At 33.7% G+C, this 20,371-nt stretch overlaps 4 protein-coding genes across 5 annotated transcripts in view; 2 read left to right on the forward strand and 2 right to left on the reverse strand.

The window, feature by feature from the left end:
• LOC306855257 (pyrroline-5-carboxylate reductase 1, mitochondrial-like) overlaps positions 1-20,371 on the reverse strand; it is a 251,100-nt gene that overhangs the window by 144,825 nt on the left and 85,904 nt on the right. The gene's annotated exons all lie outside the window — the stretch shown is intronic.
• Positions 1,041-9,073, forward strand: LOC306855397 (Fc receptor-like protein 5). Of its 2 annotated transcripts, none has more exons than XM_079394097.1 (11): positions 1,041-1,175; positions 1,262-1,288; positions 2,220-2,525; positions 3,423-3,707; positions 4,697-4,969; positions 6,138-6,431; positions 7,748-7,849; positions 7,959-7,983; positions 8,073-8,136; positions 8,335-8,394; positions 8,496-9,073. In XM_079394097.1, exons 1-11 carry the CDS (start codon positions 1,142-1,144, stop codon positions 8,550-8,552), a joined length of 1,527 nt encoding a protein of 508 aa, XP_079250223.1. In that variant the 5' UTR covers positions 1,041-1,141; the 3' UTR covers positions 8,553-9,073. The 2 variants fall into 2 exon arrangements, with proteins under 2 accessions (XP_079250223.1, XP_079250224.1); XM_079394098.1 differs by having other exon boundaries at positions 1,054-1,175; positions 3,423-3,623.
• syngr2b (synaptogyrin 2b) lies at positions 9,935-18,707 on the forward strand. Its single transcript, XM_079392897.1, has 4 exons — positions 9,935-10,164; positions 12,426-12,663; positions 14,883-15,019; positions 17,505-18,707. Exons 1-4 carry the CDS (start codon positions 10,060-10,062, stop codon positions 17,730-17,732), a joined length of 708 nt encoding a protein of 235 aa, XP_079249023.1. The 5' UTR covers positions 9,935-10,059; the 3' UTR covers positions 17,733-18,707.
• The window catches only part of LOC306854842 (thymidine kinase, cytosolic-like), a 5,249-nt gene continuing 3,775 nt past the window's right edge, over positions 18,898-20,371 (reverse strand). Inside the window, exons 6-7 of the mRNA XM_079393090.1 lie at positions 19,868-19,987; positions 18,898-19,713 (exon numbers count right to left, since the gene is read on the reverse strand). Coding sequence (XP_079249216.1) covers positions 19,534-19,713; positions 19,868-19,987 — 300 coding nt within the window. The 3' untranslated portion in view covers positions 18,898-19,533. The remainder of the gene's footprint in view (positions 19,714-19,867; positions 19,988-20,371) is intronic.

Raw genomic sequence — 20,371 nt, forward strand, 5'->3', positions numbered from 1 at the left:
TGTTGTCCCAATAAGGTGGCATCCATTTAATAATTTGAATTAAAATTACAATTTACACTGAATACGTTATTATTGCATACTGTTTAATAATTTACTACAATAGGCCTTACTGTAAAAAAAAAAGTTGAGCCAACTTAAAATTTTAAGGCAACCAGCTTCAGCAGATTTTTGAGTTTTCTCAACTTGTTTTACGTTTATACAACAAAAAGTTAAGAATCTCCTACAGAAATAAGTTGAGAGAACTCAAAAATCGGCTGAAGCTGGTTGTTTTATAATTTTAAGTTGGCTCAACTTTTCTTTTTTTTTACAGTGCTTCTGAGGCACAAATAATTGCCACTATTTGCCATAAGTAGTATAAATAGCAGAAAATCATGCTGTTTTCACTGTGTAAATAGAATAGCTATTTGCGCTTAGTGTAAATACACTAAAAAATCAAGAGTTGAGAGCTTAAAAGTTTAAGGCAATCAGCTTAAGGAGATTTTTGTGTTTTCTCAACTTGTTGTATTCAGTTTATACAACAAAAAGTTGAGAAAACTCAAAAATCTCCTGAAGCTGGTTGCCTTAAACTTTTAAGTTTTCTCAACTTTTGATTTTTTACAGTGGCATATCGCAAAAACAAAATACTGCTATTTGCACAGTGTAAGTAGCATCTATTGATAAGAAAATATGCTATTTTCACTTAGTGTAAATAGCATGTAATTGCTATTTACATTTAATGCAAATAGTTGCTGCCAAATTATAAACAATAGAGTCATGATGAACGATTTATAATTTTCCCATCCTGAAAATGTTCATCTCACTATAAAACTTACTAAAGTTTACCAAATGTCTTGATATACAACAACAGTGTATGACAGGCATCAAAGAACAAACACACGTTCAGGCTGCATTGCTGCAACAACACATGATGAATATTGATTATATTAGTGCAGTACATTGGTCATTTATGTAGAAGTTCTCTACAGCCGTGTCATTTGCACTGGCTTCTGCCCTATCTGTCCTCAACACATGGACTGTTTAGGGTGGGTCTCATCAGTTCTGTCCTTCACTGTGTCTAACCTGCTTTCACTGCTCCATTAATAATAAAGTGCTTTCTCTGGTGCTTGCATCTGGATATTGTGCTCATCTTCTTCAGCAAAGGATGGAATCGATGCATCTCTCACTCATTCTCATAGGTCGAGGAAACTTTTGCATTTTTGATGGATGTTCTCATGTGTTGTCTGTTGAGATCTGTTTACATATGCTTATTTTTTTCCACTAGGTATTTCAGTCTTGCATCCAAGGATGGGTAAGTGACTTTTTTTTGCCATGTTTATTTGGGGATTTATAGATACTATAGGTAAATATATATGTTAAATACCCTCAGAAAGTGGAAAGGTCAAGGGTTTTGATTCCCAGGGAACACATGAACTGATAAAAATCTATATATTGAATGCAATGCATGTCGCTTTGGGTAAAAGCATCTGCCAAAATGATGCATCTGCATCACTGTAAATGTGCTGTTCACACAAGTCAGTAACGTTGATACATCATACCACAGCATGAAGTCAGTTCTCCACAATCACATTACCACAATCCACTAACTACAAACAAACTCAATACTGACTGTCTTCATCTTCAACACTAGATCTACAATCAAAAAACTCTACTATGCCATTTTTCTCTTTTTAAATTATGTTTTCTGCCAAGGAGATTGTAAGATTGTCATATGCCAAATAAATGTTTAATTTACCAAGTGCTACTACTGAATATGCTTTCTATAGAGACAGATTCATATTGAAAAAATCTCTCATAAGGCAGTTTTTGTATTTGATTATATAGTTATGTTTGTATTTCATTGTTTAAATATAAATATTTAAACAGTGGCTGTCATGCTGAATGCACAAACTAATAAAAAGCTATATCTTGAATGCAATGCATGTAATTTTGGGTAAAAGCATCTGCCAAATGCATCATAAAATGTGTTGTTCACACACAAATCAATAACATTGTTGCATTATAGCATAGCATTAAGTCAGTACTGATCTAGCATTTCAAACCCAGTCTGTCAAACGTTTTGCATGTAAAAAGTGTGTTTGTGCATCATTATTTCCAATAATTTACACTTTCTTTGATATTTTGTGGTTTAATACAATGACATTCTGACATTTCTAAGCATGTGCTTAATGGTGCATGTGGGCCACTGGATCTGTGTTAAATACTTGGAGTTTCTGTTGCAGATGCTCTGGAAAAGCTTGATGAACCGGTTCTGTGGGGTCCGTCCATTGCATTAGAAAGGTCAGTTGTGGATTTCTTCTGTGAGATTCCTGGGAAACCGACAACGCTGTCTGTCCAATACGAGCTTTATGTCAAGACAAACCCGGATAAGTCGATTGGGGAGTACTCCTCGCTGTCTGGAGAATTTGCCACTTTTTATTTGATTACCGCCGAACAACATAATGGTCGACTCATCTGCAAGGCCAGCGGACACAATGACACAGATATTGAGAGCTCCTTCAGTAATGGACTGGACTTCAGAGTCATAGGTGAGTGGCGTAACATGAGTGTAATCCTATAAAGCAATTTTCTGTCCTCTAAATGATCAAATTTTGCTGTCGCACACAATCTTCTCATGTCTTCTGTCATATAACATATTATTGGAGATATAGAGCAACCACTATATATCAGTATCTGCTCTACTTTTATAAAGATCTCATTGATTTACATCACAAGCATCAGAATTTCATCAATAAAACGTCATATTCTCACTATATCAGACTATATGAGCCATAAAATCCTGATGATCAAATATGATAGTCGACAAAAAGCACATGCAAACTTTTTGTCTAAAGGTTCAGTTTGAAAAGAAAAATAGATTTTAGTCTACAGTCAGGCTTTACAAGGGTTAAAATACACCTTATAATATATTTGTCAAACAATACTGCAAAAAATGGTTTTCTTCCTTAGTATTTTTGTCTTGTTTTCTTGTATAAATATCTAGAAATTCTTGAATCAGGATGCATTTACGTGACAAGTAAAATGACTTAAGATATCCTGTCTTGTTTTCTGAAAATATTATCCAAATTCTGTTAGTTTTTGCGTAAAACAAACAAAAATATCTGACAATGGGATATGAAAAATAATCTTAATTCAAAGGCTAAACAAGATTATTTTTCTTACCCCACTGGCAGATATTTTTACTTGTTATAAGCAAAAATTTGGATAATATTTTCAGAAAACAAGACATAATATCTTAAGTCATTTTACTTATGTTTTCAAGTAAACACATCTTAATTCCCGAATTTGTAGACATTCATACTAGAAAACAAGACATAAATACTAAGGAAGAAAATCTTTGCAGTGCACTGTTCCACAGAATAAACAACCTCATGAAGAACTGTTCAGTTAATCTTTGCAATGCTTTCATCTTCTGTGTTTTGCAGTTCCAGTGACGGAAGTGAACATCATTTCACATCCTTCCATTGAGAGCATATGGGAAGGAGAAACTTTGACACTCCAGTGTGCAAAAACTAAAGGAACGTACGTCTCCTATGATTGGCTCTGGAACGACGCACCGGTTCAGATGCCGTACGACAGGAATAACGACACTCTGATCATCCACAGGGTTTCTGCACAAAATGCAGGCAATTACAAGTGTGTGGCGTCAAACCAATTCAACGACACGACGATCTTCAACTCCAGCAGTGATGTGACTGTGTACATCAACGGTTCGATCAGATCACAGTATAATCAATCAAGTTTGGAGTTGATAAGATGTTTAGTGTTTTTAAAAGAAGTCTCCTATCTCAGCAAAGCTGTATTTATTTGATCAAAAATACAAAAACAAATTTAAATATTTTTGTGATTTAAAATAACTATTTTCTATGTATCTGTTGAAATATAATGTATTTCTGTGATCTGCAGCTGTATTTCCAGCATCATTACTCCAGTCTTCAGTGTCACATGATCTTCAGAAATCATAATAATATACTGATTTATTATGAGTGTTGAAACTGTTGTGCTGCTTCATATTGTTTTTCGGAACATGTGATACTTTTTTCTTTCATTCTTTGATGAATACAAAGTAAAAAAGAACAGCATTTGTTCAAAATATCTTTTCTAGCAATATGAGTCTTTACTATGACTTTGTATTAATTTAACACATTCCTCCTGAATAAAAGTATTAATTTCTTAAAAAGAAAAAAAAAGAAAAAATTTCTGACCCCAAACTTTTGAATAGCATTGTATATTATAACACAAAATGTATTTTTGTAAATAAATGCTGTTCTTTTTAACTTTGTATTCATCAAAGAAAAAAGTATCACATGTTCCGAAAAACAATATGAAGCAGCACAACAGTTTCAACAGGATTTCTGAAGATCATGTGACACTGAAGACTGGATTAATGATGCTGAAAATACAGGTTCGATCACAGAAATAAATTCTATTTTAAAGCATATTCAAATAGGAAACCAATATTAGAAACTGCAATAAGATTTCACAATATTAATTTTTTTCTGTATTTTTGATCGAATAAATACAGCCTTGATGAGCAGAAGAGACTCCCTTAAAAAACATAAAAAATCTTACTGATTACAAACTTTTGAGCGGCGGTGTATATACTGTCACTTTTGATCAATTTAATGTGTCATTGATGAAAAAAGTATAAATTTATTTAAAAAAAGCTTACTGACCACAAAATTCTGATTTTTTCTAGAATATGTGTCAAAGCCTGAAATCTCCTTTGACGTTGTGAAGCATGACATTGGAGGTTATAAAGGCATCATCACGTGTCAGTCTAAGAAAGGAACTCCGCTCTACACCTTTAGTCTTTTGAACCACACTGACCTCATCGCCACCGAAACGACCGACGCAACCCGTGTGTTCTTTAACATGGCTATCGAGCTGAACCGTTACATGGGACAAGTGAGATGTAACGCCAGCAACGAGGGCAACTGGGTTCTGAGTGAACCGATCAGCTTGACCGTGGGTATGCAGCTCAATGAACCAAAAAAATGAACTAAATAGGCTTGAGTTTCAGAATTACATTTAAGGTGAGACACTACAGGCAAAAACATAGTTTTTTCATGCACTGGCCAGTTTTGAGATTTTGGTCTATTTTGATTCCATAACATGTCTAGTGGAAATAAAACTTGCAAAATAGGCATATATTTTATTGCACTTGCATCTGTAGATTTAAATTATAGTACATATCTTTTCCCTCAAAAAAAGTTTCTTTCTAAACTACAGCAGCACTTACATACACCAATATTTACAGATTTATTCATATCTATTTGAGGAGTTTGTTAATATATCATTCACCTGATTTTACACAATATTTTATTCCTCACATATGGAGAAACTTTAGATTTTTTTCTGGCTGTTGACAGTATTTTCCGATTTATGGAGTGATATTTTGCTTCCATAACTTGTCTTCTATCATAATGTAAAGAAAACATCCAAATTACAATTTTAAGTGTGTATTTTATTACACTTTATCTATATCTGTCTGTAGATTTCAATTGCAATGCACTTCACAAAGCACAAAAAAGTTGCTCAAAATGAGTTTTTTCTCCAATTCAGCAGCACTTACGTACACCAAACTTTACAGGTTTATTCCTCTCTATAACCTGAAGGTTTTTACTGAGGGGTTTGTTCATTTATCTTTTGCACTGATTTATACAACATTTTATTCCTAAAAAGATTGTGAAAATTATTTTTTCTGTATGTGTCACAGTATTTTCTGATTTATGGAGTGATAAAAAGAGAAATCCAAAATCCCCTCAGTAAAAACCTTTTACTCTAATGTGTCAATAAAATCAAACAAGAATTGTGAACCTGGCTTTATCCAGTATTCAGATTTATTTTCTGGAAATATATGCAAATTAGTGAATTTGCATGCAAAATTTAATGCAACAATTCAATTACATTTAATTATACAATTTTTATATTATAACATTTTTGGAAAGTTGTAATGCAATTTTTTTTTTCAAACAAAAAAAAAACTATAATGTACCTTTTGAAAAGGTACCACCCCAGTGACAGCTTTTGTACCTTTAATTCTGAGAGTGTACCCTATTCACCTGTGGGTTCTTGCCTTACGAATGTATTGTTTTGTCTTGTGTAACTGAAATAACATCTAACACCTGATGTCTCAGAGTCTGTAGGAGGCGCTGTAACGATGACGCCCTTCAAACACGTGGGTCTGGACTTCCAGGTGATTAGCGTTGAATTGCATTGTAAGGTGGAGCGGGGAACGTTTCCACATTACAGCTGGTTCCTCAACAACAGCAGGCTGCTGGGCCGAGGAGATTTAGTGGCCCGGTCAGATGAATCCGTTCTGGCTCTGTCTGTAGACCGAGACAACGCTGGATTCTACCATTGCCAAGCTTCAGATAGATTCGACAACAGCACCAGCATCTGCAGCCCAAAGATGCTGATCAGTAAAGAGGGTACAGAAGCCTGACACCAAACACTACACTGAATCACTTTAGAAAGGGGAATGTCTTTAAAACTGTGTCATCTCAGAGGCCGGTTGCATAAACTTAGCCTCGATGTTAAGACAGTGTCTTAAGATCTAGTTTGACCAAACTAGCAGTTAACCAAGGGGTAATCAGTCTTATATTTTGGATTCAACTTAGACTAATCTAAGTTTTACATCCCCAGGCTAAACAATGTTAATATTCTGAACTTCAAATAGTCGAATAGCTGCTATTCTCCCTGTTATGAAGAGTCTGGACTTATTTACAGTATATGCATTCAATAATATGATGTTTCTAAATTTTTTTTGTCTGTGTAACTTATTTTTTCATTCTTATCTTTTAAGGAACAAACTTAAACATATCACATATATTTGTACTTATATTAGTTATACAGGCCAAAATTTATTAAATTAACAAACATTATTAAAAAAATAAATCAAACATATACAAAATTTCTCTCTTGCTCTACATATACTGAAAATAAGTTAATTAAAACAATTAAAATAAATAATAATAATAATTATGATAACATAATAAAAACAAATGATAAAAATGTAGAAATTATGATGTTAATACTTGAATCCAACTAAGGGGAGTGGTACTTAAAGAAAGTCATATAAGTCATTTTTTTCCATTATATATTTGTTTAATTGTCCGTAATTTAATTTTATGTGACTGGGTTATTATGATGTGCTTGACAAATCTTGTAAAAAACTGAAAAATAAATAAACAAATAAATAAAATCAATACTGAACGAAAGGAGAACTTGAATTCAGACTTTTGAATTTGTCTCAAAACTTCTTCATAAAGTCATGTATGCATATAATTTTTTTTAGGAATACATTTTATATATATATATATTCATATTTTTTTGTAATATACGCATTTATAATTAGATTTTTATTTTACAATTATTTTTATTCATAAATTGGTGAATTGGAATGAAGATGTGTGTATGTATACATATATAATTTTATGAATAAAAAGAATTTAAAAATAAAAATACCTTTTATTTTTAATTGATTCTTATATTAAATGTGTATATTACAACGGAATATATGGATTATATATAAAACATAATTCTAAAAAAATATATTCATACATGAATTTTATGAAGAACAGTTTTGAGACAAGTCCAAATTCAAGTTCTCCTCTCATTCAGTATTGATTATTTGTTTCTTTTTTCATTGTTTGACAAGATTCGTCAAGCATATCATAATGTGTCTTAACTATAATTATGATGTGTTGCTACAGTCCCAAACATTCTGTCTGTCTGTATTTTGCAGCACTGAACACAGTCTCTCCTTTGGTTGTGATTGTTGTTTTCACCTCTTTTGCCCTGCTGAACGTCGCTGTGATTGCTTGCTGTATTTATGGAGTCGTGCTTCGTAAGTTAATCTATATATCACTCATTATAGCATATGTATCATTTGTTATGTGCAATTCATCACTGTTTTGACTGTAAAACTATACGCTCATTCTGACTAATGTTCTCAGGGAGAAGATATTCAAGAAAATACCCGTGAGTTTTCTATTTTTTTATAATACAAAGTCCTAAATCTTGCATAAAATCAAATGTATTGTTGAACTAATGCCTGCTTTTTATTTAAGACTCAGAAAAATGAGAATCACTGATAAACAGGAAGATGAGGAAGAGGAGGATGAAGATGATCTAGTGAGGATGCATTTATTATTGCTTCTCTTTTAGTTCATAAACAGACGTTTAGTAATGAATAACATAATGAACATTATCTATGTAAAATTACCTCAAAATTTGGCCAAAATGTGCATAATTTCTTTTCTTTGGAACACACCTTAAAATATTGTCTACTTGGTGGTAAATGATCATTTGTGTGTGATTCTTTTGTTTGAGATGTTGGAGAGTTACGAGGAAGATGTTGTCCAAGCTGACAGATTGAGTGACTCTGCTGAGGTATGAGTTGTTATTTATTATTTGATTTCTAGAAATCTTCAGTTCCGGTAGTTCTAGAGGTGTTTCAAACATTAAAATGGTCATTTTGTTCTGTTTGACAGGATGAAGACCAATCCGTGGATGAAACCGTTCTGTATGAAGGCACGGATTCAGAATAATTCTTGTGTTTTCTGGGAGTTTAATCAGATCCACTGAAACTGAAAGTGTTTGGTTCCCTTCACTTAGCCGTTGCATGTTATTCTGTTCAGACAAAGGTTTATTCAAACCGAAACAATAGACAAGCGCTCATGGGTTGACATGACTGTGACCAATCAGAAGCAAAGACGGCCAACAATGTGTCTACTGTCAGATTAATGTGAAATAAGAGCATGTTTCTACCTACTTAACTGTATTTTGGAGACAAATTTGTACCTAGAAGTGAGCTAAATCTGACAAAACCTCTTTATGGGATGTCCTAATTTGTAAAAATGTTACAAAATATATATAGGCAATTTTTTTCTTTTCAGAAAATGTTCTGTTAGATTATAATAGTAGTTGTATTTAGCTGTATGTGTAAACAATAGAAGTCTATGCAATTTAAACAAGTAGCTAGGCCTAAATGTGTGTGTTTGTGTTTGTGTGTGTGGTTTTGGGGAGGGAAAATTACAAATAAATACAAAAATATGTTTTGATAAAGCCAACCATGTACAATGTTCATTTTAATGACAAATTTAAACTTTTGATACAAAACAGATAATTAGTGCGTTGGTTCGAATGACTGTTGTGTCGCGGAGCCAGTAATGGATTTCTTCAAGAAGCAGAAGTTCCAGATGTCAAAATAAGACTTTATTAAACAAAGTAACAAAGCCGTGATAACGGTAACCGCATCTCATTCTCTGTCTGTCCGCTGACCTTTTTTACTACCCAAAATAGTTTTTTATTGGTTATGTCTGTCTGGTTTGCCACAATCAATTACTAGCCCACCTGGTCCATTTTTTAATGGTGGAATTTGGCCAGATCCGCCTTTTTTTTTTTTTTTACTTTTATTTTATGGCCTCCTATTGGTTGGAGGTGGTAACATGAGACATGCATCAAACTTGTTTACCTGTATCTGTCTTATTCTGGAAATTAGCCATAGGGTTATTTAGGTTCACCGGTACAATCCATTGGAAAACACCAGTACTGCCCAATGGATGGCCCCTTGAGACTCACCATCTGCATTAAGACATCCAGCATATTAATCAGCATATGGATTACATTCCTGACCATACATCATATTTTGAGTAAAATAATACCATATTGAGTAAATTACATAATATAAAGTAAAATAACACAATATGACCAGCTTTGTTTATCTACAGTGTCATGATTGTGTGTTAATATGCTTATTATTTCATTATTACACATTAAACTGTCTTAATTTAATCTATAATGATTTGTAGTAACTGAACTGATTGAATTTTGACTTAACGCCGAGAAGTTTGAATAATTTTAGCGAATCGGTTCTTTTGAACGGTTCGTTTTAACGGTCGCCATCAAAAAGATCCGGTTTAACGGAACGATTCACTCGCGAATCTGACACCTGTCTGTGAGGAAGCAGCTGCACCGGGAGTGTGTGTCCGTGTTGTGTTTTCAGCTGTCGCTTGTGTGTGTGTGAGAGTGTGTGAGTGTGTGTGTGTTTCATCAATGGAGTCGAACAGTGTGGCGTACGGAGCTTCGCTCGCCGGAGCGGGATTCGATCCAGTCAAATTCATCAAACAGCCTCAAACTATCATACGGTTCCTCAGCTGGGTGAGTTACATGTGTCACGCTCAAATCATCAGCTTCTTATGATTAATAATCGACAGCAGGATCAGGGTGAAATGGGTTTAAAACGTTCGTGAGTTTCTGTCAAAGTTATAAGCAAAACCAGTTACCTGGTATTTAATAATGTTCTCAAAAAGTTCAAAAATGTTACTTATGTATCTTTTTCTGAAACGTTTTAGTTGAATTAACCATCGCTACTTGTTTCAGAACGTTTCATATAAAAGTAACGTTCTCTTAATGAGAATAAAATGGAACGTTCCCTTAAATGTGTTCCTTAATGTTTGCATAAACCAAGAAAAATGTTTCGAAAACATTTAGAAAACTCGACGTTTTGAACATAACAGAAATAACGTTTTCATAACGTTAGTAAAACATATGCATTTTTGGTAGCTGGGTTAAGTTTAGAAAACAAACAGATTATTGGCTTTATCAGAGCTGCTTTTAAAGTCGTTTCATAATTGCTGATGAACTGAATCTGAATTGAGTTGAATAATAACTGCTTTACAGCTGCCATTTAGCGTCATAATTAATGCATTTCACAACATTAACACTGTTTTATGTGTATAAAGTGCTACAGAAATAAATATGACTTGACTTAATAGTGTAAATGTATAAAAGAGTCAATCTGCATGCTTTAATTTCAGGACAGAAATCAATCATCTGCCTTTTTTCGGACTGTTTCAGAATCATCCTACTGATTAACTTCTTCTTTTGTAGACTCTCTATCTCAGAAAACATCCTCAAATCTGCCAAATCCCTTGAAAGAGACTTTGTTCAAATGTAAATTCTCAGAATAGGAGCTAGATTGTGAGTTCACTAGTGTAAACGTGGTTAATTTAGCTGTTCAGGCATATAATATAAAGGGGCTTTCCATAGACGCTGAGAAAGGAGTGATTCATATCTAGTCCTGGTCTAGATGAGACTGCATCAGATGACCTTGTCAGCCATGTCTAGATTTGCTCGGGGTAATTTGTTTACGGCATCATACACATTTGCACAGCAGCAGTGTGCTTGGTTGTGTCTCTCTGGTCACTCAGTCAGTAGTTAGTTAGTTGTGTCTGTGATGCATCATGTGATTTAGTGCAGAAGTACTGAATGTCCCAGTGCTGACATGTAAACACGGCAGATGGCTTGTAATACGAGAGGCCTGCGACAGAACGGCGTAACACTTCTCCGTTTCTGTGTTTCTGCTACACTGATTCTGAAGTTTGTCTGATCTGTGTGACACATTTGCTGCCATGAAAACCCTTCAGCGGAGGCCTGTGGCCACGACCTCTTCCTGCTCTGTGTTTCTATCTTCCTCTCGCTGCATGCTCATCCATTTCATATGCATCTTTGCTTTATAATGTAAAACATATAAATTATTACACTTGTCAGAAGGCTGCAGCTCTTCCACAATAACATGAAACTCATACAGACACATGCTTTTAACATTAAAGTGTGAGTTCACCCTAAAATGACAATGTCAAACAATCCTTTGCAGTGAATGGGTGCCGTCAGAATGAGAGTCCAAACAGCTGATAAAAACACCACAATAATCCACACCACTCCAGTCCATCAGTTAACATCTGGAGAACACAAAAGCTGAGACAAATCCATCAAGACACTTTTAATGTCTAAAATACTAGTTCATAATCCATAATAACTCTTCCTCCAGTGAAAAAGTGTTCTGGTCTGAATCAGGAGAGAAATCTGCACAGATCAAGCAGTGTTTACAAGACAAAACAGCTCTAAACAAATATGTGGCTGGATTTTGATGTGAGAGACAAGAGGAAATGTACTTTTTCACTGGAGGAAGTATTATTATGGAATATGTATTTGAGTTAAAAACATCTTAATGCTGGATTTGTCTCAGCTTTTATCTTCTCCAGATGTTAACTGATGGACTGGAGTGGTGTGGATTATTGTTTTTATCAGCTGTTTGGACTCTCATTCTGACGGCACCCTTCAGTGCTCTAATTACAAAAACGAATATCTTATAAATTACTGTTGTTCTGTAAAAAAAAAAAGAAAAAGATTATAAAATAGTCTTATTTTATCTTAAATTCTTCACTTTCAAACATTCAAATCCTTGGTGAATCTTGGTGAAATTCTGTAAATGTCTGCCTAGAGAAATGTTTATTGCACCCTCATTGGGAAATTCTGAGCTAATATTTAGAGAGAGCGTTGCTTCTGAAAATGTGAAGATCTGGTTGTTTTATTTCTGCTTTTATGTTTGATGCAGCTTTCACTTCTCTTCATGTCAGGTGTTCGCCATTGTGGTGTTTTCCACCATAACCGCCGAAGGTTACGTGAACAGCAACGTTGAAGCCCAGGTGAAGTGCGTCTTCAACAGGAATGAAGAGGTTTGTCATTATGGCGTGGGTATCGGCGTCATTGCCTTCCTGGCCTCCTTCGCCTTCCTATTGGCTGATATGGTCCTGCCTTCGATGAGCAATGCTCAGGAGAGGAAGTATGTGGTGATGGCTGATCTGGGCTTCTCAGGTGAGACGTTCAAGTCGTTTCTGCATCAGTGATCAAGGTTTATATTAGCTTCCTCAGAGCTGTCTGTTCCGTTTGTGGAAACTCTGGTTGCGTTTTGTGAAGTTCTTTTTTACATGTCACTCAGATGGCCTCTTCCTGTGTGAATGTGTGAGATGCCAAACGCTTCAATTCTACTTGTTTTTTCACTTATATTTAAAAAAATGCTAATTTAAATGACAGTTGATGTATATCAGGGTTATTCTAGTTAACTCAATCCATAAGAAAAACATTTGTTACTTGAAATAAAATAAACATTATCTGGAATAAAATAAAATATTATAAAAAACATATTTGATTTCAGATAGTTGCCATGGCAACATTTCTCATTTTCATTTAGTTTAAGTACGAAAAATCATAATAAATAAACTAAAACTTAAAAATAAAAATGAATAAATGGTATATTACTGCTGTCAAATGATTAATCGCGATTAATCGCATCCAAAATAAAGGTTTTTGTTTACATAATATATGTATGTGTACTGTGTATATTTATTATGTATAATATAAATACACACACATGCATGTATATATTTCATAAAATATGTTATGTTATGTTTATATATTAAATATATTTATATTATAGACATGGTATATAGACATTTAAAAAACTAATAAAAATGACAATCTACTACAAAATTACTAAAACTTTAATTAAAATTAAAGTGAAAATAAAATCTAAAATTAACTCTTATTCAAATTCATAACAAAAACTGTATATGATACCCATATATCAATGATGATTGTGAAGTCTTTTGGTTGCATTTTATTTTGGCTAAAAGGCCATTATCCACAATCATATTCATAGTCCCCAAATATAAACCAGGAGTCTCTGTAGATTAAAATAATCCAAAATTATAATAATTAAAATAAAATCAAATAATTCAATTTCAACATTCCAAAAGCTTAATGAAGTTTAATGTTCTTCAGGGTTCCTGCTCTTTTTAATTAATGAATTTAGATGACTTTTCCAGTTGTTCATGAATAATTTAATAGGGTTTTTAAAAATATTTTTACTCACAATTTCTACCTGAAAAAATATTTTAGAGATTGGCAAAACTAGATAAATATACATTTATTATAAAAATGCCTGTTGTATTTTAAAATTCTATTAATTTCATGACTTTTCCAGGTCTAGAAATCTTTTAAAATGAGGCTTCCTCATATCCAGATTTTCCAAGTTTCTTCAAAGATAAACGTATATAAAATGGATAAAAAATATGGATTATCTTGATTTTTGTTGTTTTATGATATTTTAATGCTTGTTTTGTCTTATTTTAAATCACTTTAAGCTCAGCCCCCTTATTGCACGGTTTGTAACCAAAGTTTATTTAATTTAATCACTGACCTATTTTGTCAACTTTTTGTTTTAATATTAATATATTTTAATACTATTGCAGTAATAGTTCACCCAATGATCATTCAGACTAGTGAAATTAAAACATCCAGAGTACACAAGTGTTTAATTTATTGCACTTCATCTATATGCGTCTGTAGATTTCAATTACAATACATATCTTTGAAGTCGCTTAAAGTTGTTTTTTTTCAAAATATGTTTTTTCCTCCACCTCAGCGGCACTTACATGCACCAAACTTTACAGTTTTATTCCTATCTATATTCTGAAGGTTTTTACTGTGGGGTTTGTCCATATATCAATTACCTGATTTTATACAACATTTGATTCCTAAAAATATAATGAAAATGTAGTTCTTTTTCTGGCTATTGACAGTATTTTCTGATATATTGAGTGATATTTTGCTTCTGTAACATGTCATCTTTCATATTAATGGGAAAAAAACCATCCAAAATACGAGTGTTTATTGTGTTTATTTTAAGACATTTTATCTATTTGTATCTGTAGATTTCAATTACAATACAGTTCTTTAAAAGTTTTTTCTCCACTTTAGCAGCACTTCCATACACCAAACTTTACAGTTTTATTCCGCTCTATATTCTGAAGGTTTTTATTGTGGGGTTTGTTCATATTTCAATCACACTGATTTATACAACCTTTTTTTACCTGTTCATTCTGTCATCATGCCATTCCAAACCCGTATGATTTTTCTTCTGTGTTTTCTGTGTGTGAACGGTTTCTTTCATGGTTGATTTGTTGTCTGAAGAGTCTCTGATTGTCTAATCAATGAAACGGTCATGACTCGTGTCTGTGTTCTCTGTTGATCAGGTGTCTGGACGTTCCTGTGGTTTGTGTGTTTCTGTTTCACGGCGGATCAGTGGTCAAAGACCCAAGACATTAGCGGCATCCCTACAGACGCCGCCCACGCCGTCATCGCCTTCTCATTCTTCTCCATCGTGTCGTGGGTGAGTGTGTGTGATCTGTCTGATGAACTGATGGATATTTACTTCAATAAAACCACTTCAACTTGCCTAAAGTTGCATAAAGTCATTTTCTCAAAATGAGTCTGTTTCTCCACTTTAGCAGCACTTACATACACCAAATTTTACCGTATTATTGCTATTTATATTCTGAAGGATTTTACTGAGGGGTTTGTTTGTATATCATTCACCTGATTTTATACAACATTTTATTTCCAATTTTTTTTTTTCTTTTCTGGCTGTTGACAGTATTTTCTGAATTATTGAGTGATATTTTGCTTCCATAACTTGTTTTCTTTCATACTAGTAGGAAAAAATCCAAAATACACATTTAAATGTTTTATTTTGACACTTTATCCATTTGCGTCTGTAAATATTAATTATAATGCAATTGCTTAAAGTCGTTTTCTGAAAATTTGTTTGTTTCTCCACTTTAGCAGCACTTACAACAAAACTTACAGTTTTATTAATATCTATAATCTGAAGGTTTTTACTGAGGGGTTTGTTCATATATCATTCACACTGATTTATACAAAATTTTATTCTTAAAAACATGGTGAAAATATATTTGCTTTTTGTCTGCTGGCATTATTTTGATTTATGGAGGGATAAAAAGAGAAATCCAAAATCCCCTCTGTAAAAAAACTTCAATCTTTAGATGGGAATAAAACTGAAAGTTTTGGTGTATTTAAGTGCTGCTGAAGTGGAGAAACAAACTCATGGCCTTTAAAGATATATACATTGTAACTGATATTATTGTAATTTACAGACTCAAATAGAAAAACTGCAATAAGATGAAACACTACAGGCAAAATCATAATTTTTCCATGCACTGGTCTATTTTACATCCATAACATTTCTTCCTTCAGAGTAGTGGACAGAGAACATCCAAAACACACATTTAAGTGTTTAATTTATGAAACTTTCTCAATTTGCGTCTGTAGTTTTCAATTCCAATCCATATCTATAAAAGTTTTTTCCTGCACTTCAACAGCACTTACATACACCAAACTTTACAGTTTTATTCCTCTCTATATTCTGAAGGTTTTAACTGTGGGGTTTATGCATATATTGATCACACAGAATTATACAACATTTTATTCCTAAAAACATGGTGAAAATGTTTATTTACTGTCTCTTGACAGTATTTTCAGATTTTTGGAGTGATAAAAAGAGAAATCCAAAATCCCCTCAGTAAAAACCTTTGACTGTAACCTGTCAACAAAATCAAACCAGAATTTTGAGTCTGGCTTTATCCAATATTCATATTTATTTTCTGAAGAATGCAAATTAGTGCATATGTAAACATATTCTGACACCTTCAAAATTTCTCACATTATGAGAGTTTATTTGCTATAGTTTAGAAAATGGTAATAAAATATAAATATGACTGATAAAATATAAATATAACAGTGTCAGAACAAATTCATCTTGATAATGTCAGATAAGTTTGATAGAAAGGTATGTAACAAAATATGTTCAGGTCAAAGTGTCAAATAAATTTTTTTATCAATTTTACTGGTCCAATGTATGAAGAATTTTGGGGTATAATATGTCAGAGTTTACTTTATTTTGCTATCCTCCCTTACATAAATGAACTATAGGGTCCTGCACCCACTAGTAAAAAATTATATCTGGTGTCTGAATAATTTTAGGTTATTTATTTATATATATATATATATATATATATATATATATATATGTATATATATATGTGCATATGTATAGTGAAAATTGATTAGTGTGTATAGTGAAATTGATTGGTTCACATTTTCACCCTGTTCTCCTGTGGTGTCTTGCAAAAAACAAAATTTATAAAAAACCTTGACTATTATAAAAGGGTTAGCTCACCCAAAAATGACAATTAGCCTGTGTTTTACCCTCGAGGCATCCTATAGGTATATATGACTTTCTTTCAGATGAATCCAATTGGAGTTATATTAAAAATTGTCCTGGCTCTTCCAAGTGTTATCATTGAAGTCAGCGGGTGTTTCTGTTCAACAGTCCAAAAGACGTCAAATAAAGCGCATGCATCCATAATAAAAATGTGCCTAACACAACTCCAGGGTGTGTATAAAGGCCTCCCGTAGCGAATCCATGCGTTTTTATAAGAAAAATATCCATATTTCAAATGTAATAAACACTTCTCTCTCACTTCATCTAACTGTCATACGCGGAAGCAGTTCTGGTGAATGAGGTGATGATGAACGTACTTTATGGATGAACACGCTTTATTTGACTTCTTTTGGACTGTTGAACAGAAACACCCATCCATTGCAATGATAAAGCTTGGAATAGCCAGGACAATTTTTAATATAACTCCGATTGGATTCGTCTGAAAGAAGAAAGTCATATACACCTAGGATGCCTCGAGGGCGAGTAAAACACAGGCTAATTTAAATTTTTGGGTGAACTAACCCTTTAAGTTCAAAACCCACTTGATTGACAGTCGAATCTCTCATCTTCTCAGGGAGCGTTAACGTACTTCGCCCTGATAAGGTTTCGTCAGGGCATTACAGACATGACCCAGAACTACACCGATCCGCCAGCGGACCCCACATCACCGTATCCCACCACCTACGCGCCGCCCACATATCCGTCCTTCCAGAACACCGGTCAAGACATCTTCCAGCAGCCGCCCATCTCACCGAACCCTGACCCATCCGACCAGAGCAGCTATAAGCCACCTATCTACTGACCCCTGACCTGCACAGAAACCTGAAACACAATACCAGGTCACGTGACGCCCCAGGCAGCCAATAGGAGGCTGTTTGGTATCTTACATGTGGCCTTAAATGTGTAAATATTTTTATTTTTTTTATGTGGCTGTAGATAAATTCAGATTTGCACTGATGAGCTGGAATAAAACAATAAGTTATTGTGGAGCAGGTCTGTTGCTCACACTGGAATCACTGCAGCTTTTGTGTGTTTTGTTAACGTTTTCCCAGCTGAATGTGTAGGAATGTGGCGGAAACTAAAAGAGCCCATTGACCCCGTTTACTAATTGTGTTAGCTGTGCTATTCACTTTAGAAACGTGGTAGTTACCAGATTACATCCAGTCAAGCTGCAATGGAGGTTTTGGGTTGTAAATGAGGCTGTTATGGTGCTTTTATTTGCTTCCAAATCTGAAAACATCTGGTTTAATGTAAAAAACTGATTCTCGAGGGACTGGTTTTGGATGTGAAAACGTTCACTGATCTACATAAACACACTGTGATGCTGATCTCTGGTGCTGTTTGATCTGTTTTTCTGGTTTACTAGCCTTGCAGCATTGATTTGAACTTTATCCATTACACATGTGCATTTAGAAAAAAAAATCAGAAATTCATTGATTTATTTTCAATGTTTGATTTGCAGTTTGCTTAATGGGTTTAGCATTTAATTTTTGTGCGTCTTCAGATTACATTTTTTGTTGTTGCTGTCTTTAAACTCAGTTTTCTCTGAATAACCAGATTTTTTTTTTTTAAGTGCAGCTAAAAACAAAAACAATGGTATTCTAAATAAAAATAAATAAATGCAACTGCTTGGATAAGAAATGTCATTTTTAGATATCTATGAACTGGGTTTTTGTGGGTCTTAAGTCTTAATTTGCCCTTTCAGAGACTTAGGCCTTAAAAAGCTTTTAATCAAAGCATAAAGTTTTAAATTCATAAAGCCATGGCGTTGCATTGCAAAAAAAAAAGTCTTCAGCATTTTTGTTTTCCAAATACAAATATCTAAACATCCTCAAATCAAGGTCCATTTACCTGAAATGCAAATATAAAATGAATTGAGTTTATGCTTAAAACAAGAACAAATGATCTGTCAGTGTGGAAAGAAACCTTGTTTTTTTCCTATTAAGTAGATTTTTCTGAGACCATTTGCATATATTTGTTTTAATCATAAACGTCAATTTTGATCAATTTCACAGAAAACAAGACTTCTGCATCTCATCTAGTCGTCCTACAAACCCAACGTTCGTATATTACAAATATTTCTGGCTCTTTGATGAATTTTATCCTGTATTCCGCTAAATGCATGAATGCAAAAATATTTCTGTTGTAACATGCACACGAAAAGCAACACTGAAAACCCATACCAAATCCCTTTATTTACTCCCATTTTAATCACTATACATCACATATTGGCAGTTTTCCATGGTGTCAGCTGGGTGTTCTGTTACACAATTATAAATTAGTTTAAAATCCTTTATGTACAAATGATTGACTCGTTTTAAAACTGAAAATACAAACACACCAAATTTCGCTGGACCTGCTTTAAACTAAAGGTTAAAGTTATTATATACAAAGAAACCAATAGCAAAAAAACATAAAAATACAAGCAAACACACAAATCAGGTGCTAAATTGTCACTCTAGAGAGTTAAATCTGTGTAGTAACAGTGCTACTGTAATACACTGCAAAAAAAGATTTCCATCCTGATTCAAGAATTTAGATATTTATATTAGAAAACAAGAATACCAAGGAAGAAAATATTTTTTTGCAGTGATGAGATATTTTCATAAATGAAGGGAAGCGAAGAGTTTTCGTGGAGCGCTTTGATTGGGCTGTTTTCCTGCCATCACATGCGGCAGCGTCTCCTCTCTCTGCGGATCGCAGTTCTCCTTACACACCGCGAGCCCTCCGTAACACCCTCGACACACAGCGTGATACTTATCAGCTCCGCCGATCACCTCCACCTGAGGAAACCAAACACAAGATGCCGTGAGGTCTCACTTCTGCTGACAGAATGAGGATGTGACACGGAGCGAAAGTAAAACACCGTCAGACCGCAGCGCGAGTTTGTCCAGACGGCACAATTCTTCAGTCATCTGGAGGGATTTTTGTCCTCACCTCTTGTTCAGCTCCGAGTCTTTTAGTGTAAGCGGCTTCTTTGAAGCACTGCATGCAGACGGCGTTCAGTTTGACCACGCTCTCCGCTAGAGGCACCAGATTCAGGATATTACCGAAGGGCTGCACAGACACAAGGGTCAAAGGTCATCAACACTGCTCAATATTTATAAATTTTATAATTTTTTAAAATATATTTATATAAATATCATATAAAGTTAGAGAAATAAATATTTATATATTAACAATTATGTAAATAAGTATTTCTACAAAATGTATATTTATATATATAAATTGTAGAAATACTTATTTACATAATTATGTGTATTTAATTTATATAAATACTACATTTTTAGAAATATATATTCCATACTCCTGTACGTGTGTGTGTGTGTTTGTAGTAGTAGAATATTTATTTAATGCCATGTCAGCATCTTAGGCTATTTTCATGGCAAAAACTATTTAAAAAAATACAAGTATAACAAATACAATAAAAACCAACAAACA

The sequence above is a fragment of the Barbus barbus genome (assembly GCF_936440315.1).
Source record: "Barbus barbus genome assembly, chromosome: 35".
Classification (NCBI taxonomy): domain Eukaryota; kingdom Metazoa; phylum Chordata; class Actinopteri; order Cypriniformes; family Cyprinidae; genus Barbus; species Barbus barbus.

Coding starts and splice junctions, on each gene's coding strand:
- syngr2b (XM_079392897.1), top strand. CDS start 10,060: ATGGAGTCGAACAGTGTGGCGTACGGAGCTTCGCTCGCCGGAGCGGGA. Junction 10,165..12,425: donor TCATACGGTTCCTCAGCTGG/GTGAGTTACATG, acceptor TCTTCATGTCAG/GTGTTCGCCATTGTGGTGTT. Junction 12,664..14,882: donor GGCTGATCTGGGCTTCTCAG/GTGAGACGTTCA, acceptor TCTGTTGATCAG/GTGTCTGGACGTTCCTGTGG.
- LOC306855397 (XM_079394097.1), top strand. CDS start 1,142: ATGGAATCGATGCATCTCTCACTCATTCTCATAG. Junction 1,176..1,261: donor TCTCTCACTCATTCTCATAG/GTCGAGGAAACT, acceptor TTTTTCCACTAG/GTATTTCAGTCTTGCATCCA. Junction 4,970..6,137: donor ACCGATCAGCTTGACCGTGG/GTATGCAGCTCA, acceptor CTGATGTCTCAG/AGTCTGTAGGAGGCGCTGTA.